This window comes from Cyclopterus lumpus, chromosome 13 (assembly GCF_009769545.1).
Source record: "Cyclopterus lumpus isolate fCycLum1 chromosome 13, fCycLum1.pri, whole genome shotgun sequence".
Classification (NCBI taxonomy): domain Eukaryota; kingdom Metazoa; phylum Chordata; class Actinopteri; order Perciformes; family Cyclopteridae; genus Cyclopterus; species Cyclopterus lumpus.
In genome coordinates, this window is record NC_046978.1 from 2903438 (window position 1) to 2929000 (window position 25563).

The window sequence follows — 25563 nt, forward strand, 5'->3', positions numbered from 1 at the left end:
TATTCTTAAATATTCACAATCAAAATGATGTCAAACTCGTTTTTTTAAACGTGTGCCTCTTTATACTAATTCAAACAAAGATACAGGTATTGGGGTTTATGGATGCTGACCAGAGTAAGCAGCAGACTATATATGGCATTATTGAACAGAAATGTTGTCACTATTCTTAAAGGATAGGTCTGCCAGGTGAATATTGGAACAGATTATGCTCGATATAATCAAAAATTGAGGGACAGAATTCAATCCACAGTCCTTGTTTTGTGCAAAAATTCTTAAAAACGTTATGATAACCAAGCTGAGGTTCAGCAGTCAGTCACAGTCAATGTTTTTTTTTCCTTTTGAGCAGCATCGGAGTGACAGTAACACAAAGAGGGAAGTTTGTACTAAAAAAACACTTGATTTGTCAAACTCACTGCCGAAGCCTCATATTAGCTCCAGATAAATCGTTGTATATCAGTGTATATCACTGTATATCACTGTATTTTCAATCTTTGCTCAATTTCAACTTTAAAGATGCAATATTTTATTGACTTTAATCATCTCGTCTTGTTTTATGTATTGCAAAGTTATTGACTGTTGGCACAAATGATCAGTTATCAGCAACTGGAGGAGAACAAGTCTGTCTCTATCTTTTACATTCATGTTGGTTGAACGTTAACTTAATATGTTCAACACATTATGAAAAATATTAGTGTTTTGATTTAAATGTCTCGCGTTGCCATCATCCTCTCCCTACCTAACGTCATCCTAATATGAAACTAACGCTGTGTTCATGATGTAACAGAGCGGGTGTCACTTAATGCCAAGATCTTGAAAGAAGACAAATCAATCAAGAAATCCATTTTCACAAGTTTCTTTTGTTTACGGTTTCAGATCTTATCTTTATGCTAAGCGCTACTGTGAAAGTCACCTGCTGCATATTTGTGCAGTGTGGCATTTTCAAAAGGAAATTAATCTTGGGTGTGGTGTTGACAATTAAAACAAACTACCGTGTCCAGCCGGATTATTCACATCGCTTCTGACTTCAAAGAATGTAAAACCTCATGTCAGCTTGGGACTCTTCAGAGTAGTAGCTTCTGATCAAAGCTGAGAAATGAATACATGTACAGTATCCCGTTGTGCAAATGTAATATATACTGTTGGATAGTTTAATCTACAGTAATAAATCATTTTCTATAAGATCATCATATGAGCGCTGTCCTGTGAAAGAGCTTTGTGACGATACCAGCTCATCCGAGAGGCTTTTTGGTGGATTGTTTAATTAGCTTAAGAAGTAGGAGAACTTTTATATTTACCATAAAACCACACTTCGTCCTTCAGTTTATCAGACAAATTCAAACTGAAAATCCCAACATTTGAAGATACATGATTTTCACTGGAGTGTAATGGAGTAAAAAGTAGAATCTTTACCTCTGAGATATAGTGTAGTAGAAGTATAAAGTTGCATCACATGGGAATAGTCATGTAAAAAGTGTCTTAAATTTGCTCAAACTTTCACAAGCTTGACACAAGTGTTCGCGAAGTAGAGTTCCTTCATGTCTAATCAGAAGACAAGAATAGATACATCTGCTTACCTAATTGTCAGGGTTGTATCCTGGCAGTGTTGACATGAGAAGGCTGCTGCTCACAGGTTCACAGCGGTTAACAAGCATGCAGCACCTACAGCAGTGCCAACAGTATCAGTGCAGTAATGTGTTCTCTCTTATTTCTACATAAACATGGAGGTAACGGAGAGCAAATCAGAGAAAAGCTGTTGCAGCAGTTTACATAAACACCAACATTCCCATATTGGAAAACTGTTGAATTAACTCACCTGAACAATAACCGCCCCCTCTCGACTCAGATTTGTAGTTTCAATCCAATTTTCTCAGTCAGTGCCATAACCTCTGAGCACATCTGAGCCCATTATCCCTCGTGGATCTGTGCAGCTCACGCCCCCTCAACCCTCACAGTGAAGCACTTCAATTACATCCACTGTCTAAATATGTATCGAAATGGGCGATGGGCTGGTTCCAGATTTTGGCAGCTTGAAATATCATTCTGACACACAGAATGTGTGTGTGTGTGTGTGTGTGTGTGTGTGTGTGTGTGTGTGTGTGTGTGTGTGTGTGTGTGTGCGTGTGTTGGCACTCGTCCAGGCTAGCCCAGCAATAAGATATACAGAAAGAAAAACCTGCTGCAACAGGTTCCAAAACATCGACTGGTGCAGTCATTGCCAGCTGGCAGCGCTCTCTTCCTCCTTCCTTCAGTCTTTCTTTGCCTGACTGAATGGTTACTTGTCTGAACGGGACATGAGATACACTACTGATCACAGCCAATGGCACAGAGCGGGCGCAGTGCCCTTGTTTCAAAGCTCGCCCGTAGCAAAGGCCGGCTATAATGTGATCTAGTTTCACTTAACTGGTCCACTCACAAACAAAGTAGACGCAGGCAGAATCATTTGTGCATTTAAAGCATGCAAGCACACACTTAAAGTTACAGCTGGAGCAAACTGAACCCAAAACACGGTCTACTCTGGGAGACAAATGTCAGTTTGTGATGCAGCCTGTAGGAGTTACGGTCATAACTAATGGCCATACCCACTAACGGGTATGCAATGGTCTGCAGGATGTGAAATCAAGCTAATCTCAGAACATCAGGCAGCTCCTGCACATGTTTTAAGATGCTCTGAGGTGACTTTGGAGTATTTTCAAGAATTTCTTCCTTTTTTCTTGAGAGATTCCTCTCTGAAACTTTTCCAGTGACAGTATGAGGCTCAAAAAGCAATAAAGGAGAAAGTCGGAGAGGGAGTAGAGGTATGTCAATACAGGTAGATTCCTATCCTATCCTCCCAATGAACCAGGAAAACAATTGTAGTCGCAGCTCGTTGATATACCTTGAACCAACTCTGTCCTCGGTGAGAGGGCGAGGCAGAATGAGAGAGATAGAGGATTAATTACAGATTGAAAAAAACTCTTGTGTTACAGTGCAAAGCTTCTGCCGAGCGAAGCTACTGCCGAAGGCTCTTTTTGCCAAAGATGGAGTTCTTGAGGTGTAATGTGGGAACAGATTCCAGGGAAACACTTTAGTGAAAGTCTCATTGTCTGCTAGGGTGCTCGGGTGTTCTAAGTTGACATATCGTGTTTTGCAGAGTTAGTTATTTACCCTTTTTTAAAATCTAAAATCATCGAAGCTGTGTTTTTTTAATCTGCTCTAATAACTGTCAGTAGTATTAAGCACCAGTTAAATAATGTTTACAATCACAGACATCAGCGTCCTAATTTGAGTAATTGGCTGCCCACAAGTGTTGCATCTATTCAACAATGACCTAAAATCAATCACCTACTCTATACTCTGGTCAAAACCTCAGAGCTAAATTACAACATGGTGACAGGTAACTGTCATTGTAATTTAGAATATTCTGCCATGTGAAAGTAAGCACCATGTCATCCAAGTGGACATGTCGACTCAACATGCGCTTAGTTGTCTTGACTCATATCTGGATCTAAAGGATTTAAGAACCATCCGAGTAATCTGTTTTTGGCAATGTTCATGGATATCTGAATAAGGGTTGTAGCCTGGTGTTTGTTGCAATAATGATGAAGATACAAATAAAACCTTGAAGATGTAAGATGTACATTTATCCAGTAATTCAAAAACAATAGACCTGAAAATATAGTCTGAAAGTATTAACATGATTTTGTGAGGTAGAAATATGCTTCTTCTGAGTTGTGTCATCGTCTCACAGCCCCTCAGATGTGTCTAGCAGCCCCCTGAATATCAAAGACCATCAATTCTCCACAAACTGCAGCCTCAAACTCTACATGCAGTCAACATACACTGAACAGTGTGACCTTCCTGAAGGCAGGATTCATTTGATTAGATTGTCATAATAAACTAAGTTTATAAACATTACAGGAACCAACATCTGTCCGGGCAAATTAAAAACATAAAGCAAAAAGTGTGTTACTTCTTCTTACTTGTTACCTCTGTTTTATAACAATTCTCGAATAATTTCTCGAATAAAGAAATAATTGTGGATCGGAAGATATATTATGAATTAAAGGAAAATGTTATTCTATTCAACAGTGATTTATGAGTGTCTTTTGACAACTGGGAGGAAAGCATTGAGTTCCTGTGGCAGCGAGATTTATCACTGAATAATTCACATTATGGCTTCAGGGTGAGGTTATATAAATTCAGCAAATACTTTGCCTGTCCTAAGGATAATTCATAACTAAACTGTGCAGCTGTCTGTTATATTCACAATTACCATATCATTACTGGTTCAGGTGCCATATTAAAAATAACATGTTCAAATGCTAAGTACAGTCAAGTGGTAAAGCTTTTGATATATGCAGATAAGTATGCATCGTGCAAGAACAGAATCTTGCACATGGGCAGTATCCTGCGACTTATAACCAATAGTAACAATTCCCTTGAGTTATTAAGCAGAAAATATACTGCAGCATTTTACATTCTGAATGCAGGTTTTCTATTTGTGATTAGGAAAAGACCAAAAGGGATCAAAATACAACAAGACAGAAGATGACACAACATATTATTGTCTTACCTCAGATAACAAGCATCCATCGCACCTTCATTAGCGTGAGCACCAATTCAACAAGAGTGAGAGTTTTTCCTCTGAATGATGCCGTCTTTCAGTCTTCACCAGAAGAATGGTCGCTAGATTAAACTAAAATGTTTTGGATTTCCTAACTGTTTATGCTTTTGACCTACATGTTCGGTAGTTTCCCAATTTTAAAATCCCTTTTGCTCTTCACAAACCGAGATATACAGATCTCTGTCCCAAAGGGTTAAATTGTGTTTTCAATCAGTTTCCTATAATTGATTTCTCTTACCTTCCATCATTTTGCATTTCTCCCACATTGACCCTTTGAAGAGATTTGCCTTCTGTGCTTGTTGCTCTCTTTAAATCAATTGAGGATCCACTGGTCCTAATCCTATGGATGTAATGAGATTTGATCCTATCACTAAAATACATAGAACAGTCATAACGATCTCAAAAACTACAGTGAGCTCTTGATCCTGCTGCATCTCTATTCCAAAGGTTTATTTTCCTGGAAGCTGAATATTCTGTTGTTGACGGATAACACTAATTAGTTTGAGTAAACACTGAATTGTTATAACCAAGGAAGTCATTTTCAAGGCTCTCTTTATTCAGACATCCATGTTACCACCTATTAAAAAGCACACTTAAAGCAGGGGTAGACAGTTTATTTTTGGCATCATTGTACAACAGAATCCATAACAACCTTTCAACAAATTGTAATTCAAGTGGTCTGAGAGAAAACTAGACCTCTTCTAAACCATGATGAGAGCACATCTCTTCAGATGGTCAAAGCAGAATATATACTGTATATAGCAGAAATAGCAGAATATCCTGCATGTCATGTCCAGGAAACTGATGTTAAATTAATCAGTTTCGGGAAAGGAGAGTTGACTTTCACAATAAAACAGGAAATCACGAGACAACATGGACACAAGACACAAAACTGATTAATTTAACATCAGTTTCCTGGACATGACACTGCAGAAGTTGCTATTACAGTATTGGCAACAATATGCTTACACTAAAAAGCAATCCAAAAAGAGAAGACGGACTTATCAAAAAAAGAGAGTCTGAAAATATTGACGAATGTTTCCAATAGGCCTCCAATATTGTAGAGTGCTAGATCCTCAAATAACAGTCTTTACAGGCCCTCAAGTCTGGAGAGAAAACGGAATGGTAGTTCTCATAGAATTACAATGACATTCGAGATGATGTTGGAAATGAATGACTACTCGTACAGGTTATTGTATGAAGTGTGAGATATGCCTGTGCTCGTCTGGTGGGAGGGGCTTAGGACAGAGGGGAAAGCTGCACAATGAGAGCTATATGTTTCTTTCTTCACTTCTCTACAAAGCTGACTACCCTGGGATACCACTTTAATTACAATATGTTTAAAGGTTCTATAAAGTTTTGAAAACGTTGCTTGGTTGACAGTCCAGGAGATTATTTATCTAGATGAACGAAAACTCACTCAAATTCAGTCAAAACATCAACAAAAGGTGCTCCAATGTTTCCAATCAGTATGTCCAGCTGGTTTCTGATGAGCATCAATATGTGAGGAAGGTTATAATTTGAATAACTCAAGTACAGGCCTCAATGCACATCAGGCTGTACTGGCTGGAGTGTTGGGCTTTAAATAAAAATACCAAGTCATCTGCCAGCCCAGTCCTCAAGGGGTGGAATCCTAATCAATATGCAGATATTGTGAATCTCCCCCAATGTCTCCGTGTCCATTTTCCTGAGTTCACATTCAAGGAGTTGCGGTGGCATTAGCCCAACTGGGAAAGGTATTCAGCTGGAACATGGCCACGCCCCACGTGTTAATGGCAATGTTGATGGTTATGACTCCAACAAAGTTTAGAATGAATCCCGTTTTGGCCTGGAACAACCAGAAGAACAATACAACATAAAACTATTATATTTGGATACAGTGTTTTGTCAACACCCTATCAGAATAGATATTGATAAAAAATGTGTCAATATGCATAATGCATGTGTTACTCAGTCTGCCTGATCTTAGTTTCCATGGTAATATTAAGGATATTGTGTGCAAATAGATGATAATGATCAGATATAAGGATTAATCTAAGCTGTTAATCCAAAAACTAGATATGAGCCATTATCCAAAATACTGCATGAATGTCAACATGCTCACTTATCTTTACGGAAAGGTCTTACCATGTCCATGACTTTAAGGTTGCCGTAGGAGAAGGCGATGGCGTTGGGTGGAGTGGCTACGGGCAGCATGAAAGCCAGCGAGGCAGAGATGGTGCAGGGAAACATGACGTACAGTGGGTGTATCTTGATAGCGGTTGCCTGGATTAAACACATTAAAAAGGGACATTCACACACATGTTAGTATGAATATTTCAAGGCTACATTGTTGATGAAGAACAGCAGTTTTTTTGTCCGCCCAAAAATGTCTACGTATTCTTTCAAAGGCGGAGAGAGGATGACGTCCTGTCTCACCATGGAGGCCAGTATAGGCAGAAAGAGTGTGGTGGTGGCTGTGTTGCTGGAACATTCAGTGAAAGTTGCCACCAGCAGACACAGCAGGATGGAGATGGCAAAAGGAGGGATGCTCTGCAGCGGTATAAGACTCTGCCCCAGCCACTTTGAAAGTCCAGATGTCTTTATGCAAGGTGGGAAAACACACTTCAGCGTCCGAACATGTACAAAAAAGATTATGTTGAGAAAGTTGAGGGTCAGCTGCATTACCTCACTTCCGTGTGCCAATGCAAACCCTCCTCCCAGAAGCAAAAGGATGTTCCAAGGCATCTTTTCATGGACGATGTCCCAAGTAAGCAAAGGTGAAGGAGCTTTAGCAGGAGCACCTTTTACAACAAGGAGGAAAAAAAGAATCTATGGAGTGGACAGTTTGTTTCATTGATTGGTTAGGACAGTCATAAACATTGATATATCTCAACCTCTCTTATCTTCACACAATAAAAGCTTGGCTTTTATTGTGTGAAGATAAGATGCTGTGACTCTAAATGTGTTCTGTAAATATAAAAAGGGATTGGGATAAACAGGTCATGTCAAGCCATGAAAATTAATTTTTTTTAACTAATTCTCTCTCTCTTTTCCAACGGCCTATGGCACCTCAAAGTCTGCTTCATAGCTTTCAAAGCTTTTACTTTTAAATGTGTGTTCATCATCGTGTCACTTCTCTGTGTACAAAACACACTTCCACTTTTTGACAGGTACTAAAGAACTTTTTGCTTATAAGCAGAAGCAAGACACGGTTAACTTAAGTTACCATGGAGGGGGTTTATTGATACAAAAATAATTTGTAGGAACATCCCAGCATGTACTGTTGTACAGGCTTGACCTTGGGGCTATCAGGCTACAATTCAGGAAGGAGTTGGGACAGCGTTTATTGGAAAAGCGCTGAATCAGCGAGATGAGTTTTCAAGGGCAGTAAAAGTTATTGACTATCTTAGTTACTTATAGCACACAGGTAGAGGAAAAACATGCTCATAAAACTGCACTGTTATCTTCTTGTGATAAACTAAACTAAACCGTAAACATAAAATGCGATGCAACAGTGAATGAACTCTTTCCATTGTGCTGTCCAGACGTGCAGATGGGGCCCAAAAGAGATCAAGTTCATCCCTTCTTGCTTCAACATAGCCTTATTCCTCTGAACACATGATTTATACATTTTGTCATCACTATCCTCCTTTCTCCCCGCTGCTGTCAGGCTACACAACAAGCTGAGCTCCCAGTAGGCCACAAACACTTTGGACTTTGCACTGAACAGCACTTTAGCCCACCCACTGGTGCAATACTAATACGTTTAAGTACTTTTTAATTTTTTTATTTATTTTATACACTTTATTCACTTTATTCTATTTCTACTCCGTCTGTATATATAATATTCTTCTTGTTTTTACTCTTTTATCTTATTTCTGTTATTATACTACTTGTTTTTTACTTATTACTGTGAGCAATGCTGCTGTAATCCTGTAATTTCCCCACTGAGGGACTAATAAAGGATTATCTTATCTCTCTCTTATATTATCAATGTTTCTCCACAAGTGACGGCATAAACATGAAAATAGACTTACAACTTAAATTTCCCTTTGATGTGATATACAAAAGTCAATGTATTCACCTTTTTTATGAAAAGATATCTATACAAATGCACCTGTTGCTCAAACAGAAAATATGCCAGCTGACTTACCATCTTCAGACGTCCCACCGCATCTCGGCCATTTGGACGGGATGCAGAAGAAGAGTGATGACATTAATATGGCCACGGTGCCATCCGTGACATACCTGATGACAAAAAAACATTTTAAATGTCTGCATTTCATGTATTAACATTAAGAAAATACTCAAGATACAACTTTGAGGCTAGTGTAGTGATCAAAGGACAAAGATAAAATATCTGTAGACTTTGCTAACCAGTAGTGATTGATAAACCCTTTAAAATTAGACCCTTATTGTCTCCTCCTATACTGGACTATCCCTTGGTTAACTGGTCACCTCTTCACTAGGAGTCACGATAAACTGTATGACAAACAGTTATTTTACTCACGTTTTTTCTTTGTTGAAGAGCACAGTGGCCCAGCCGGGTATGAACCCAGGCTCCCTGGTAAACCAGAGAAGAACCAGCAACGTGAAGATAATCAGTACACAACTCTCAGCGAAGTTCATCCTCCCCAACTTGTTGTACTCATCTTTGATTACCTGGTAAGCCTCCCTGTCACCATCATTCTTTGTGCCACATCCAAAGGTCTTTTTCAAACTGGAATAACATAATGTTAGAAATAAATAATGCTTTAATAATCTGGCCGTAGTCATAAGATATCAGAGCAGCGTATGACACCAGTCCATAATAAAACTCACTTGAAGCCCAAGAACACAAACTGCAGCCACAACCAAGACAAGACGAGCATTAGCACCATGTTGGGGAACGAGAAGCCAAACCAGCTTGCAAAGTTGATTATGCCTCCGTTATCTGGGTAGAGTCTGTTGATGATGAAAAGAAAACATTGAGATCACCAAAACTGTAGCACTTAAACACCTGGGTGGACTCGCTAGCCTACAACTGCCGGGAAGTAAATAATTTAGTTTTGTACAATCGGGGTGTTATTCTTTTTTTGGTCATCCCTTATCAGTGAGTAGAGTCACACTTTCTATGCACATTTAATTGTTGAATCTACTTGACATGGCTTTACCTTGACTCAAAACTGGTTAACTGGTGTTGCCACATGCCTCGATATCAACAATGTGAGTGAGTATGATGTAAAAGAAAACTACATAATATAGAGCTCAACCTAGACCACAGAGTTGATCTGCATTCGGGAAACTTGCTTTTTTGCGTGTTGTGTGTTAATCTGTAATTAATTTGTGCAGGTCGTACTCATCAATCTGGCCTTTCAGGATGACATTGGGTGTGGTTCCAGTGAGGGTGGCCGTCCCACCGATGCTTGCTGCGTAACAAACACTGAGGCTCATGCCTTTCGTCAGCTTCAAATACTTCTGCTGTGTCTTCAGTCTGCGCTGCTCGGCCTCTAGACTCCTGTCGCCAGTCGAGTCCAGACCTTCATCATTGGAAACACATGTTAATTGTTGTGTCTTGAATGTAACATACATGTTCTGATTTGGATTCCATGCTTTATCAGTTCCTGTAATTGTTCAACAGTTAACAAAGTTGCTATTGGATTACAAGAGTTTTGGGAACACATATTTTTTAACACATATCTTCAAGGCAGCAGTTACATTTTTGTTGACATCTTGGGTGACTAACCCAAACTGCTGGACAAATAAAGAATCTATAAACAAGACAAACACTTTTTGTAAATTTAAGATTAGTATTTAAAACCTCATACAAACCAAAGCAAGAATGCATGTGTGGACTGTACTGTGGCACTTGTATTCATCTACTTGTATGCTCTGTATTGACCTTTTATTATTATTTTCGAAACAAGGGTCTAACATCTTCAAAGACAAAGTTTTAAAAAATAACCTACTTGATGTAATGCCACTTTCCTTCATGTCTTTGTGGTCATCTTTATCTGCAAAACATTATTAGAGGAACGACAGTAAAACAGCATCCAAAGAATTAAGAAATATTCTCTTCAACATGTAAAAAGGAAAAGTCATACACACCCATGTCGATGGCCTTGTCCTTTGGTTTAAGCTGTTTGCTCTCTTTGGTGTCCCCCATCTCGAATGCCTGGTTCTCCTGACCATCCATTGCAGAAGACAGGTTATAATCCCTCTCTTCAGCGTTGGCCTCTGTGTCACACAGCTGCTGCAGCACAGCGTTGGCGATGGGCAGCATCATGGCTGTGGAGGCCGTGTTACTGATCCACATGGAGAGAAAGGCTGTGGTGCCCATGAAACCGATCATCAGGCTGGAGAGGACGCAAAACAAATGATTAGATGGAAGTTAAAGTCAAAGACAGCATGGAAAGAGAAAGAGAAATAGAAAAGGGATGATATATTTGCCTGAACAAATTTCCCCTTGGGGATTAATAAAGTATATATCTATCTATCTATATACTATGGACAAAAGTATGTGAACTCGAAAATGACATTATCACAGGAACCAACATCTGTCCGAGCAATCAGCCACAATAGTATTACTGTGGCCGACCACTGACTGTTAACGATAAGATCTGCCTTATTGTCGGGCTACCAGTTAATTCCAAAGGTGTTGGATGGGGTTCAGGTCAGAGCTTTGTGCAAGCCAGTCAAGTTCTTCCACACACTTTATATTGTAGCTGCAGTTTGTAATATGTAAAAGTCTCACAGAGATGGCTTCACCCCCACAATAAGCAGCACTTTGAGGGCGATCCTCCTGTGAAGGTTCCAGTGCTCGACAGCGATGGCCACCAGCAGCCCACCAATAAAGAGCATGTTGGAGTCTTTCAGGTACTGAATACAAACCTGGATGAGGGAAGAAAAAGTGAGGAAACCCAAATCACAGTCAAACTAATTCAAAAAAGTGGTTTATTAAAATGGTTGTACACAGTAAACAGATGGAAATACCTCACTTGATTCCATGATGCCCATCATGGGGAAGAGAATGACCGGCAGCAGGGCGGTCACAGCCAGAGGGATACACTCCGTACACCAGTACAGCGCCATGAGGATGATTACATAGCCACATTTTGCTGGCTGTAATGACAGACAAGGAATAGTATCCTTAACATACACACTATGTACTGTGTGTTACACATACCTTATACTACACTGCACTTGACAATTGTGTAAAAGCTTGTAAGGGAACTACAACACACCATTAACCTTGGCTAACTGACTATAGTTCAGTTAGCGTGCTTAAGCAATCTTTGATAACTGTCGTAAACATTGAGTAAATTCATTTGACTAGGAAAGGCTACATTTATGTGCTTCTCGGATGTTGACATGTTGCAGTTGAAATATTAGCAGCCAGTAAAAACTAGTTGGAACCAAACCAAGTTGGAACCAAACCAAACCTAAAAATGAATAGTCAAGGAAGTGATACTTCCTTGTGTGTAATTGCTTAATTTGCTTTACGTTCCTTTTACAACAGATGAACCAGAAACGAAGCCATAAAATGCTCATCTCTTTTAAAATATACGGGAATTGTGACAAGATGAACAGAGGTTTTGGTCTTTGATTAAATGGGACAGACTGAGCCCCTGAACATGATCCCACTTTTTAATTTATCATAGTCAAAGATTAAATGGTACAAAGGGTCAAGGACGGGGTTCTTTCCTGGCCATGTTGCAGATAAGAAGACAGTGTAAAGCAACAAATGTGAGGTCTTTGATCCTTTTTGATTATCATTTTCATTTTGTTGCAGCGGTTTCCTAAAATGTGGCTACAGAACTACAGGAACTCTCTCTCTCTCTCTCTCAAAAATATTTTGTAGATTGAATGATTAAATTTGAAAAAATAAGATGGCAGAAAATAGATTTTCATTTGATTCGAAATGTTAGTATGCGTTAGAAATCAATATATGATGTGATGTTTTAATATATATATCTATCAGAGAGCATAACAAATTTAAGCTTTAGTCACAGTTGTCTCCAGAATCCCCAAAACATGGATAATCCCCTATTGTATACTTCACTGGCTGTCTAAGACTTCTACTCTGTTTCCAGTGTTAGTTTATTGAGCCTCTATTCTTCGCTCGTCTGACTCCTCAATGGTAGAATGAATCAATCACTTTCATTACATCAGTCATGGTCAGCCCTTATTTGCCTCGTTAACATCTAAACATATCCTTACTTCAAATAACGCCTCTTTCTGATATCAATATCTCTTGCCACTTCCCTTATGGGTCTAATTTTTTAACTGCATACTCGTAACAACATTGCTCTTGGATTTTAAGCTGTAAAAGTACTGTTGCGGCCAAGTACATGTTGCTACAACATGCAAAGGTCCAGTTCGACCTGGCCTCAGATACAAATGTATGTTTGACATAATAGTCAAGAGTTGATTGTTGAGCATCAATTATTCTACACTCGGGCCCCCTTAACAGACGCATGAGAGCACAAAGGCTTTGTCTGTTTCCTGTGCCCAAACGGAGAGTCTGTGGCCTTGATGGAGACTCTGGTTGCAGAGTTGGAGAATCTACAGTACTGACAGGCTTCCTTGCTCATGTTGGTGATGGAAGTTACCATGTTTGAAGTTAATCTGGACCTGAGTGGGGTTTCGTTGGGCATCGATGGCATTCATGTATTAGCCATAATGACCATTAAGGTAGTTCATGAATATTGTTGTTATCAAAACACTTTTGGCCAAAGCTCGAATATGATAATCTACCTGTGAAGTCCTATCAGATATGTTTGACTTTGCCGTTAACCATAAATGTGAAGGGAGGGTGGTTCTTGGATGTTAGAAGAGATTTGTGCTAAACTACCATATGAAGCTAATTTAACTAAAATAGCAACAATACACAAGTGATTTTATTTACTCAATCTCCAGCATGGCTCCATCAGAAGTTGCACTTGCTTTGATTTGAAGTAATGTGAGCTGCACTTGCTCACCTCAAACGTTTTGGGAGAAGTGTTAAGAATTGGCCAGGAGGCACCTCAACATCAGAAACACATACTTTAACCTATATAGACATACATGCATACATATTCAGTAACAATTCAGGGCTAAGAGTATCATATTCCATAACTTTGGACTAATATATTATACAATTAGACAAGCCATCTCTATTCTGAAGGTCTGAAGTTTAAATGTCTGCAGATATTTCCTACGTCAGTAAAAACTCATACACATATGGTTATTTTCTTACCAGGGTCGGGATGGCAAGGGGCAGAGGCAGAAGTAAAAGAGGCGTTAGGACTATCACAATGTAATTCCTATACCTCCACAACCATGTAAGAAACCCAGGCATGATATGATCCACAAGGGGTAATGGACATCCAAAGTATTGAAGAGTAAAGAGAAAAAAACCACCCTACTAACTAAGAGACAGTAACAGAAGGTCACAGTTTATATATGGCTGTTTATGTCACCAAGAAAAAAAGATTAAAAATTAACTTTCAACTGAGGGTCCTGCCAGTACTGGGTGTGTTTCTATGTGTTGGGCGGGAAGGGCATGTGAGCAATGTGTTGTCCATGTCTTGAAGCACAGGCAAGGGCAGTCTGAAAAAAATAATAATTAGATACTAGGATTTATAGCCTTGTAAATAAGTTTTGTGGGCGTAACTTTTAAAACACGATGTTGTGATCCATATGAAAAGCCTGCCAGAGGCTGAAATGTAGACAAACCAGATATTCCTCCCACTGCATGTTCACGTGAGAAGTGAAAAGGTTAAAAGGTTCTGTAACACTGTGAGATGATTGATGTTTTATTGCTTGAGGCAACCCTGAGTTTCTATCAAATTACGTTCGAAGTCCTTGACGGTTACTTAGGGACGGATACTTTCAAATTTAAAGAAAAACAAAAACAAGGAAACCATTTGTAATTCAAGTTTGCACTTAGTTGTACATAATCCTGTTAGAGACGTGGGGGGAAAAAAGAAATAAGTTAAAAAAATGTTGCCGACTTAAAACAGTGTTAGAGACAATAAAAAAGTAAAGTGTAAACATGACAAATCAATAAGAAGTGTGTTTACTTGAACAAACTGGACACTTAGGGTTGAAGTGTGGGTCAGCGGATCAGAGAGTTTGATATAAATAAGGAACAAGGAGTAAATTGTGAATGAGATGATGCACTGAGAAATACCACAACAACATTTTGTCTGGACAAGTTTTTCTGACGGATCATTTATGCAGTATCCATCTACTAGAATGAACCATTACTATGATAATACAATTACATTGTTTTGGGTTGATATCTACTGCATTTGTCACCGAATATATTGTGCATATTAATTTAAATATCTTACATACCCTCCCATGCATACAAAGGACACAGCTTTTCACCTATGAGGAGGACAGAATTGTAGGTTATAGTTTTTCTTAGTAAATGCTTAGATTTGTGCACAATCTTACCTTGTTCATGTTAAAATAAATGTGGCTACCAAGTGGAGATTTAGTGCACACAATAGAAAATGTGCTAGTTTGCTGTAGTCAAATGCATTCCTCCAAAATTACTTAAAACAATGAGTGAAATAAGTTTTTTCAATAACAGCTCATTAGAATTAGTTATGGGTTATTAATAGAGGACAATGCTGACTGTCTAGTTTTGTAGTTTCAAAACAAAAAATTCACTACGAAAGCACTTTTTTTAGGATAGTTTTCTCTGCTGCCATCTTTGTTTTTCTTGTAATCTCCACTGATACCATGTGCATGATAGTTAAGTTATATACATTTCAGAAGATATGCTGTTTTATACCATTTAGACTGTCTTCTTTTTAAAAACATCTTGCCAAGGCCTGCAGATCTATACATCTCCTGTTAATCATTACAAATATCACTTTTTCCCCTACTTTTGTTTACCCAATGAGATCTTACAAGCACTCCCATGGCTATGTCATGTATAATGATTCATATGAATTAAAAACTGAATAGTTTGTAGCAGGGCGGTTGAGTCGTTTTTTTGTGGGACGTTTGGCTGTTTTAGAAAGTTGACATTATAGAGTTAAAAAATACGTTACTTTATAGATATTAAATATATGGATTCGCATATTTTTTAGACTATAAATCAGACTACTTAACGCTAACTCGTTAAACATGAAGTGGCCATTTAATCCAGTAGAGGAACATTAGTTACCATTAAATGTAGTTCACAGCTTTGTCCACGTGGGGTCGCTAAATTCACGCGCCTCAGTGTCACTTCCTTTTAAAGCGAAGTTACCTCGAAGCTCATTTTATTTATTTCAACAGAAGAAGAAAAAACACCAGCGGCGTGAACACGCCGGCGTCGCGGAGTTAATGCTCAGAGAAAAGTAGCGTCCATGGTCCCAGTTCCCTCCGCGTCGCTGCGACATGGACGAGCGGGACACCGCGGCGATCCTTCCCGACGTCGACGACGAGCTCAACGCTCCGTCGACCGACGATGAAACCACCGGCAACAAAGAGGAGGCCGACGCAACCGTACCGACGAGCCGCTCCGTGCGCCCGCCGCTGAGATGCTCGCTGCCGGTGTCCGTGGAGCCGGTGCTGTTCCTCTCCATGTTCTCTCTGGCGCTGCAGGCGCCGCTCTCCACCCAGTATCTGTGGGACCGCATCAGCGAGGACCTGGGCTACAACGGCTCCGAGAGGGCGGAGTGCAGCAACGGTTCTGTGCCTCCGGACCCGCTTCAAACGGTTACTCGTCTCCATAAAACACTCCGTGTCTCCGCCACGTGCCAGTAGTCTGCCGCCGATAGTTAAATCGATCACTCGTTTAAGTGCCTTGCTCGAAGGCGCCTTCGTACTGTCAGCTGTTAACGCTCATGTATCCGACCTGCTGAGCAGCAACACGGCTTTGTCAACAATGACTTCTCTTCTGATAAAAATCATCTTTTTATAGTAAATATTAGCAAAGAAATCATCTTTTATAGTAAATATTTCTGATGATATCATAATAAAGGTATTAGAAATATTTACTATAAAAGATTTTAAATATAAATATATATTATAAGCCACTAAACATGCAACACGAAAGCATCCTATACAATATATAGACTTGCACGATACAAGGCCGCAAAAGACGTAAATTACATTTAGAGGTTTAAAAAGGCAGAATCATTAGTGCCTAAAATACAGGTGCACAGATTTATTTAAAGAAAGAAAAGAAACTGCTATTCTTTTGAGAGCAATTACAAAAAGAGGAACAGCAGTCACAAGTTTAAACGAAGCATCAGGGAAACGATGACCCAGCACAATTTGAACAGGTTCTCTGACTTTTTAAATGAGAACTAGTAGTAGAAGTTTGATAGATCAGCATTTTTCAGTCCAGCTCAGCAGAGCACTGATCAAGCACAGACAACTTGAGTAAAGTCCTGTTTGCTGATAAATGTGGTCGACTGGGCTGGATTTATAATCATTTTTTGTTGTTGTTGTTGCAGGAGGTGGAAACCTTGACAGCTCACTGGAACCTGTACATCAGTCTTGGGGGGTTTTCTCTAGGCCTGTTAGTGGTGCCTTTCCTGGGCTCATGGAGTGACCTTGTGGGTCGCAGACCTGTCCTCATCATCCCCAACATAGGCCTGGCCCTCCAAGCACTGGTTTACATATTGGTGATGTACCTGAAGCTGCCTGTGGTCTACTTTCTAGTGGGCAGGCTGCTTAGTGGTCTTTCAGGGGATTTCAACGCCATCCTGGCAGGCTGTTTTGCATATGTGGCTGACACCAGCGACAGAAGGTCCCGCACCTTCCGGGTGGCCATCTTGGAGGCTTGTCTGGGCCTTTCAGGCATGCTAGCCAGCATCATCGGAGGACAGTGGCGGCGGGCGCAAGGGTAAGAAATGTATGTTTTGGAATGTCAGTTCCAATGCACTCTGCTTAAAATCTAAATAGTTCCTTTCCGAATTGGTAATCACTACTATTATGCTGTTACGCCTCTATTTAGGTACATCAATCCATTCTGGCTGGCTCTGGCCACTAACCTGGCATCGGCTCTGTACGCTTACCTGTTTGTCCATGAGTCTGTCCGGCCAGACCCGAGTGCCAAGCTCCTCACCTCTCGCCACCATAAAGCTGCCTGGCACCTCTTCTCAACAGGAGGCACTACCAGTGAGATGGGGGGAAGACTTCACAGAAGCAAGCTGTGGCTTTACACGCTGTGTTTCTTTGTCGTGGTGACCGTTCACATGGGCAGCAGGGAGTTGTTTGTGTTGTATGAGCTGAGCTCACCGCTGTGCTGGGGGCCGGCCCTCATTGGCTATGGATCAGCAGCGCAGCACCTGGCCTACCTGAGCAGTCTGCTGGGGCTGAAGATCATGCAGCGCTGCCTGGAGGACTCCTGGGTGGCTGTCGTTGGTCTGGCCTCAAATATCATCGGGCTGGTGGTCGTCTCTATAGCCGACACCACCCAGCTCATGTTCACAGGTGAGAACATCTAGAGTAAGTTAGTGACTTCCAGATGGTTGGATGGATAAAAGGTTTTCTCTCCATGAGCAAAAGTAAACGGCAAATGAGATGATTTCATTGAGCACAAAAATCATGCCTTAAGCATATTCAGCCTTTTATAAGGAATAATGACAAATAACTAAAATATGAATTAAATGATATTACGCTGAAATGTAATATGCCCTTTTTTTCTTTCATTATCGTCCGTTATTTTATTTATTTATTTATTTTTATTTTAAGGATTTGATAACATGCACATTATCACAGTCCAGCTCAGCAAGTGAGAGACTAAACGATCCTTGTGTGAAATCAGGCAATAACATTTTCAGATTTTAGAGATTGTAAAATTAGTTTTATGACAGAATACGAACAGCTAAAAACCTTTTAGCTGCGACTAAGTCCAGATGTGTTTGTCACCAGGTTATGGGCTGTGTTTCCTCTCCATGGCCGCGACCCCTGTGCTCAGGTCAAAGCTGTCTAAGTTGGTGGGCCCATCAGAACAAGGTCAGTCACTGAACATTTACCAAACACTATACTCGTGTTTTTAACACTACCAACTGCACTGATTTAAAGTGCATTTTAGTTATTATTCTAAGATGAGCTTTTCACAAGGGACTGCTTGTGTCCTGCAGGCTGTTTAAATGTGTGTGTGTGTGTGTGTGTGTGTGTGTTTGATCTTTCTCCCAGGTGTCCTGTTTGCCTGTGTTGCCTGTGTGGAGAGCTTGTGTTTTCTGGTGGGCAGTGGCGTCTTCAACTCCCTCTACCCAGCCACACTGCACTACATGAAGGGCTTCCCTTTCCTTTTTGCTGCCATCATCCTCCTCATCCCTGCTGGAATAATTGGGTGAGTGTTACTCTTGCCTCATTGGAATAATGTAACTTTGAGTTGTTTTCTTATAAGTGGATTCTATTTACAAAAGTAAGACAATCTGCACCTTTTTTAAGATGAGCAGAATAAATGATTAACTGTTTTTTAATGTTTGTCTTTAAAGGTTATTGCAATGCTTAGACCGGAGGAGAGACCACCGAGACGCCACGGCATCCTGACCTGAAAAGAAGAAGCTGTCAGAGAGTTAAAGTTCATCCTGGTGTCGGTCTCAGAGGTGAGCAGCTCGACACAGAGACATCCGTCTGTGGTGAGACTTTTGATATTAACAAAGCTCAGCGATGTGACTCTTCCTAGTCACACCAAAGTGATCAAGAACAGATGAGGAAGAATCAAGCTCCTGACTGACGTGACTGTAAAACCTTAATGATTAGATAAGGGAGACTGGACTTTGTCTAATCTTTGCTCGTTCTAAAAACAAGCCATAGTGTTTCATCATGATATTCATACAAATGTGGTAATGAACAAGGTTCACTATATACTTTCATTTTGTGATTTCATACATTTTAATACAGCATAGTAGTAACCAAAGAGTGTGCCTTGCATTAACATTTTGAATGTATGAATTTCTATAGCTGAAATAACACACTGCAGGTTACAGTCCTAACTCTAAGAGGAAACTCCTCAGTTTTTTTTAAAGTTTGGGTGTTCAAAAAGGGAGGTTTGAACTACTTTATGTGCTATAAAGTAGTTCAAAAGAGCCACCGTTGCCAGCAGCAGCAGCAAAAATAACTAATTATAATCCAATAATGAAATTGAAGTACTTTTTTTTATTTTTGGTATTTTAAATGTATTTGTATTTTTACTCTAACATTTTTAATGCATTCTTTTTATTGTAGCGGTACTTTTTACATGTGGTACTGCTTATTTGAGTAAAAGATCAGAGTACCTTTTCCACGACTGTCTGTTCGCAGAGGTATCCTAAATCTATTATATTATGGGATGTTCTCTCTAGAACCCTCGAACAGGGAAGTTAGTACCTGAGATTCACGTTATGTCACGGCATAGAAGAGGGAGAGAAAGTGAATAATGACTTCCACCTCGACCCTCCTCCCTCCACCACAAACAACACTGGATATTCCCAGAGCTCAGGCCCTCAGCAACATGCACACAGGTCAGGTCCAAGATGCACAATGAGGGAACACAAGCTGCCAAATCAGCTTTAAAATGCACAAAGGGAAGTTTAGAGGTTAAATGAAGTATTAACTCTGCGACTGGGAATTGATCAGCATGACGATTATTGTCTCAGCCATTCTTCAGACACCGTGTGTCAAAACTGACTCACAAAACGGTCTATTCGTTATCAGTTGTGTGCAATATGTATAAATTGCAATATGTATAAATTGCAATCATTTACTTTATTGGGATAGAACTGGATCATTGTGGATAGTTTGTGATAAAGATGATGGTTCAATTTCTTTCATTTTGCATATCACATGTGATTAAGTGAAGTTCATATACAAGATTTTTCCAGCACCTTTTTTATTTTCCACCGTGTTAAAAATAAAAGGATAACATTTGTTTTACACTGAAAAAATAAAAAAACATGATGATAAAATAAAATCCTGCCTTACTTTTTGAAAAAGCGAACATCAATGACACATTTAATAAATGCAATGAGGTGGACTTGAGAACAATATTAGGGCAAGATCAGATAAAAGTCCTGAAAACAGCGGTTGCATTCAGGCGACAGGAGTATAAATGTACAGAACAATTTGTCCAACACATCTTGATGACTATGACAGTATGAATTGCAAAGTGTACAACTAATTACTTATCAGACTGTGGTGAATGAAACCTCCCGTTAACAGTATAAAAATGATAGTTTTATGTATTACAGTATATTGTAACAGCAGTCTACAAGTCTCTCTAACACAGATGGATTCATTTTAAAGGAGTCGACCATGTTCATGTCTCTCCATTCAACATTGATAACACAGCAGGAAGGACATGTTTAACACTACATGCACATGTACGTAGCCTGTACACTCCTTAAATCTGTATTTGGTTAAATTGTGGGTGCAGTTTAACCGCACGTTTATATCTGTATACCATGCCTCCAGCTTAGGAAATGCCCACCGTGGCTACTCATCATAATCAATTCAATGCTTCTGCAAGAAACTGTTTCTGTTCTATTCACAACCAAAACATAAGAAACATTTATGTCTGCAAAGTCAGAGGCCAGCTTTGGGCCTATGAATTTACAGTATGCGAGTTCCAACAAAAGATGGTTGCATATATAACGTTTGCTATTAGTGGATGCTCAGAAATTGCTCATGGTTATTTTGCTGGGCTGCCAATAGCAGCTGATCTATCACAGTTATTTTCCTGAGAGACATGAAGGCGTATATTCTGTACCTGATTACACATTAACAGCAGTATGAGGGTACTATGATTATAGGCGTACGGTTTATTAGGTACAATCTGAAAACCTATTAATCTAATTATAATTAATGAATCTACTTATATTAGGTCTTTGTGCGAGCATGTAAGCTTAACATCAAATTTACTTCACATGCATTTGGGCAGAGCCGGGGAAGCTGCTGGCCTGTTCGCCTTGGGCATGAGGTCTGGCATCATTTAAATGTTATATAGCTGAGATCAAACTGTTTATGTCGGTTTATTCTTTTTTTTCTGCACTTTTGGAGGCGTCTATGCTGTCGGTTTGGTCTTGGTTTCCTTTCAGGAAGCGTAGGATCTTCTCGATCGTGGCCTCCTGATATTCGTGGGACCATCTGTGTCAAGAAAAAGGCAGCAGGCGTTTGATTATAAGCAAATCGGTTCTCTCATGGATATTTTACAGATCTGCTAAACATGAATCGCAAACAGTAAAACGTTAACCTTTGTATTCACAAATTATTCATCAAAGAAATAAGAGCCTTTAAAACTTCAACAACGTTGGTATGAAATGGCGTAGCTCTCACACAACCACAAATCAAACAAAATAAGCTGTTAAACCTGTGAACTAATTGAAGTGTAGTATTTGTACACCACGCAGCCATGTTGGGAGTGATGTGGAAATGTGCTAATACATAACATGTTTTTTCTCAGGACAGCTTTGGTTTACTTGTGTGTACAGTTACTCACTTGATACCGTTGAAGTTCAGAATAGCTCTCATGTCCTCCGGCAGAGATGTGGGATCGGGCCACATAAATTGATCTGTGACGGGGACTATGTTCTTCTTACCAGCCAAGGCTGTGACTATCTCCTGCAAGATTAACGAGGATTCCTTTGAGTCTATGAAATACTAAAATGTCATATAAAACATAATCTTAACCCATTGTTTGAGCTACAATATGTCCGTAACATGTCATTTCAGCTGATAGCTCAGTGAGGGAATATTAATGGAATATGATTAATACAATTCCACAAGCAGCTGATGTATCAATAAACATGTCATATATCTTTATACGGGCTAAAGGTGTAGTGGACTTAAAGTTTTAAGCTAAATAAATAGATACAATATGACATAACATTGCAACATGGAGTCCCTCACATGCAGAGAATGGAAAACCTCTGACCTTATGAACCCAATCCTTCATGGCAGTGTCACCCATGCACTTGTCCAGCGCGTTGGCGGACAGGACCAGGATGAAGTTTCGTGCCCGCTGTACGCTCTGGATCAGTTTGTCCTCAAATTTACCGGACTCCAGCTTCTCCACGTCTATGAAGACACTGTATCCTCGAACCTGCAGGTGCACCTTCAGAAGACTAGGGACAGAAAAGGAAATGAGAAAGATGTAGTTTAAGTACATGTGCCTGTCCATTTTCTCTTTATGATTTTTTTTCCACCAGTCCTGTTTCAGTTCTGACCTGGCCAGCTGGGAGCCGGTGGTCCGCCGATAGCTGATGAACACGTCGGGCCCTGCAGGCTGGGCATCTGTGTGGCACGGTTTTAAGGGCCTGCGGTTGGCAGAGAGTATCCGGGCTCTGTGGACTCCGTTGTCTATGTTGCAGTCGTGTTGGAGCTGCAGATCGGTCAGACTCTGGACAATGTTGCGATCCACTCCTGACTGGACCAGGCCATAGGTGTACTGACGGAAGCGAGGGTCCACCATAACTAACCAGTCCGCCATATTGTTCGGGTCACATGTGGAGTAGTTGGCATACGTCTTCAACACACGCAAGTCTCTTAAAAACCTGCAGGATTAGACCGAGTAGAGTTATTTGTTAGCCTGGTGTTACATTGCTCATGTGCTGAAAGGTTTGCACCACTTGCCTCTTGCGAGTGAGGCCTGCAGTCATGCCAAGATCAGCGCTCAGTTCCTGCTCTGTGATGTTCAGTAGGAGGTCTCCATCCACCTGGAGATCCTAAATCGCAAGATAGTTAGAAATGTCAGACATATTGTGTATTAGCTATGATCTGTTGAGTAATAAAACTGTTAAACATACCTGGAAACGGTCACAGTAGGCACTGAAGCCCACCTGCTGCAGCCAGGTCTGCACTTCACAGGTTTTCCAGTTGGGCACACATGACAGGATATGTTTCGGCACTTCCTCCTTCATCATGCTCAGTGCTCGCTTGGCGAGGGCACAGGCTGTGCCATTACTGGAGTACATGACAATTCTTTTGAGGCTCTGCACGGCTCCAATCTCTTGAAATATCTTGAAAGGAGCACAAAATAAAACTCAGTCTCGACAAAGCTACCAGACAGAATCACCTACACTTTTAAACTTTATAGAAAGTGGACAGTGTGTGTACCTTAGTGTTGCGCTGGCGAGACTTGATGCTGGTCTCAACACAAAGGTAAAAGGCTGCAATGCACTTTCCCTCCACTCTTGTGCCATCCAGTAATGGCAAAAGATGCTGCAGGTCAGCTGCTGTCCTACCCTGCATGCAGTCTGCCCTGTCCAACAAACTGCGGGCAAAGTCATCCGGATCCAAAGAAGCTATGAATGGCTCCACCAGCTCCAAGGTTCCAGATTTCACCACCTCTTTCTCTATTTCTCGGTTTGCAGCTAACACAGTCACAGCCAGACATGCGTGGAAACGAATGAGTTCATCCTCTTTGGAAAAAGCCAGTGGGAAAAGCCACTCGGCTGCCTGTTTCTCGATCATCAATCGCTGGCAGCGGTGGCCTCCGTACATGGCACAGTTTGCTAGGGCCACGGCACAGTGACGCAGAACAGTGGGATCCGTTCCTCGGCACCAGAAGAGGAGGGCATCCAGAGCACCGTTAGAGATGAGGTGCACAGACGTCTCCTCGCTGTGTTTGAACATGTGCTCCAGGATCCCTGAGACACTGCGAGCCAGCTGTGCATCTTCCTGGTGTCGAGTCAGGTTGAGGACGACCCCCAGACCCATACGTGCTATATAATCTCTGTCAACAGAAGTTTGGTAATATGATGATGAAGCTTGACTCGTGAAATCAGATAGCTAAACTGACTGTAAGTGAACAGTAAACAGATACTCCTGAACAAATGAGGCACAAGTGTGTGTGTGTTGGTAACACCAAGTTATCAATTAACTGGGGCTGAACCAAAGAGACAATTAATGAATTGGAGGATCAACAGAAACATTTTGACTGAATTAATTCATACTTTAAGTCATTCATCAAGCAGAAATACTAAACAGTCTTTGGTACCAGCTTCTCAAATGATGATTAGATGCTTCTCTCGGTTTTATATCACTTCAAATGTAATGTAGTTTTGTCTTGGACTTCTGGTCAAACAAAAAACTTACCTGTGACTTATATGAAGGGTCTTTTATTACAGTTTTCAAACAAGTTATATATAGACTTGTAATCAGAAAAATGTGTCCTAAAACCACAAAGATATATAAGGAGTGGACACAAAAGTAATACTGCTTTTAAAGCCAATAAAAACAGCCCTGCTATATCCTATGGCAGAAACACATACCCACCAGTATATTGTATTGCATTGCATGATATTGTAAGTTGCCTTTGTTGTTTTGTCCATCCCTGTTCAACAATCTGAGATGTGATGCATTTAAGTAAAACAACATATATTACGGCCTCAAACATGCATGACAACACAACAACACACAATCTTAACAGAAACAACCAATTAAAATCATAAAAAATGTTGTTCAGAGCTGCTGTGTTCGGCTGTATCAAGTGTTCACGTTATTTTGTCCCCCACCACACACACACACACACACACACACACACACACACACACACACACACACACACACACACACACACACACACACACATCGTTGGCCTACCTGTTCTCTGAGATCAGTATCTGCTCCAACAGTTTCGCAGACTCGTAGGTGATCTCCACAGCAGGTGTCTGTTGGAGCTGTAGCAGCAGCTCCAGGCCTCCATCCAGCCGGATCCTGTTGCAGATCTCCTCGGCCACTTGACGGCCTGCAGCGGGCAGAACCCAGGCCTCCTCCACCAGCTGGAAGAGCTCTGCGATGGCCCCGCGGGTCTCATCGGAATCCGATGTTTCATGAGATGACTTCAGCCTCCTGATGGCGGAGCGCAGGGCGGGGATGGAGGTGGCCAGAACCGCCTGGACGTCGGCGCTGATGCCCGGAGAGACCGCTTTGGGGTCCGAGCCGGAGCCGGAGACGGAGCCGCGCCTCCCTCTCTGCAGCCGGCTGACATATTCCGGGACCGTGAGTCTTTCTGAGCTGAACATGATGGAGAAATGTCGGTAGAGCCTCCACAGGAAGAGCGTCAGAGACAATAGCAT

General features: G+C 40.7%; 3 protein-coding genes across 3 annotated transcripts; 1 reads left to right on the plus strand and 2 right to left on the minus strand.

The window, feature by feature from the left end:
• Positions 1-6302: 6302 nt before the first annotated feature.
• On the minus strand, positions 6303-13904 carry LOC117741480 (solute carrier family 13 member 2-like). The gene is made up of 13 exons (XM_034548549.1): positions 13803-13904; positions 11558-11686; positions 11319-11455; positions 10673-10920; positions 10534-10578; positions 9924-10104; positions 9407-9529; positions 9096-9305; positions 8739-8833; positions 7271-7386; positions 7022-7183; positions 6731-6868; positions 6303-6431 (listed from the first exon to the last, which is right to left on the minus strand). The coding sequence occupies exons 1-13, from the start codon at positions 13902-13904 to the stop codon at positions 6303-6305; spliced, it is 1815 nt and encodes a 604-aa protein (XP_034404440.1).
• A 1879-nt stretch (positions 13905-15783) lies between these two features.
• Positions 15784-20427, plus strand: slc46a1 (solute carrier family 46 member 1). Its single transcript, XM_034549289.1, has 6 exons — positions 15784-16264; positions 17008-17399; positions 17511-17989; positions 18431-18514; positions 18698-18854; positions 19003-20427. The coding sequence occupies exons 1-6, from the start codon at positions 15944-15946 to the stop codon at positions 19055-19057; spliced, it is 1488 nt and encodes a 495-aa protein (XP_034405180.1). The 5' UTR covers positions 15784-15943; the 3' UTR covers positions 19058-20427.
• A 1089-nt stretch (positions 20428-21516) lies between these two features.
• sarm1 (sterile alpha and TIR motif containing 1) lies at positions 21517-25563 on the minus strand. The gene is made up of 8 exons (XM_034548951.1): positions 25088-25563; positions 23600-24218; positions 23290-23502; positions 23117-23208; positions 22711-23037; positions 22419-22608; positions 21984-22105; positions 21517-21631 (listed from the first exon to the last, which is right to left on the minus strand). Exons 1-8 carry the CDS (start codon positions 25561-25563, stop codon positions 21517-21519), a joined length of 2154 nt encoding a protein of 717 aa, XP_034404842.1.

Excerpts from the sequence above, each read along its gene's own strand:
- sarm1 (XM_034548951.1), bottom strand. The coding sequence starts at position 25,563 with ATGCTATTGTCTCTGACGCTCTTCCTGTGGAGGCTCTACCGACATTTC. Across the intron at positions 23,209-23,289 it reads CCTACTGTGACCGTTTCCAG|GATCTCCAGGTGGATGGAGA; the intron begins GTATGTTTAACA and ends CTTGCGATTTAG. Across the intron at positions 22,609-22,710 it reads ACCGGCTCCCAGCTGGCCAG|TCTTCTGAAGGTGCACCTGC; the intron begins GTCAGAACTGAA and ends TTCTGTCCCTAG.
- LOC117741480 (XM_034548549.1), bottom strand. The coding sequence starts at position 13,904 with ATGCCTGGGTTTCTTACATGGTTGTGGAGGTATAGGAATTACATTGTG. Across the intron at positions 8,834-9,095 it reads CTCTTCAACAAAGAAAAAAC|GTATGTCACGGATGGCACCG; the intron begins GTGAGTAAAATA and ends TTTTGTCATCAG. Across the intron at positions 7,184-7,270 it reads CATTGGCACACGGAAGTGAG|ACATCTGGACTTTCAAAGTG; the intron begins GTAATGCAGCTG and ends CCTTGCATAAAG.
- slc46a1 (XM_034549289.1), top strand. The coding sequence starts at position 15,944 with ATGGACGAGCGGGACACCGCGGCGATCCTTCCCGACGTCGACGACGAG. Across the intron at positions 17,990-18,430 it reads CACCCAGCTCATGTTCACAG|GTTATGGGCTGTGTTTCCTC; the intron begins GTGAGAACATCT and ends GTTTGTCACCAG. Across the intron at positions 18,855-19,002 it reads ATCCCTGCTGGAATAATTGG|GTTATTGCAATGCTTAGACC; the intron begins GTGAGTGTTACT and ends TTGTCTTTAAAG.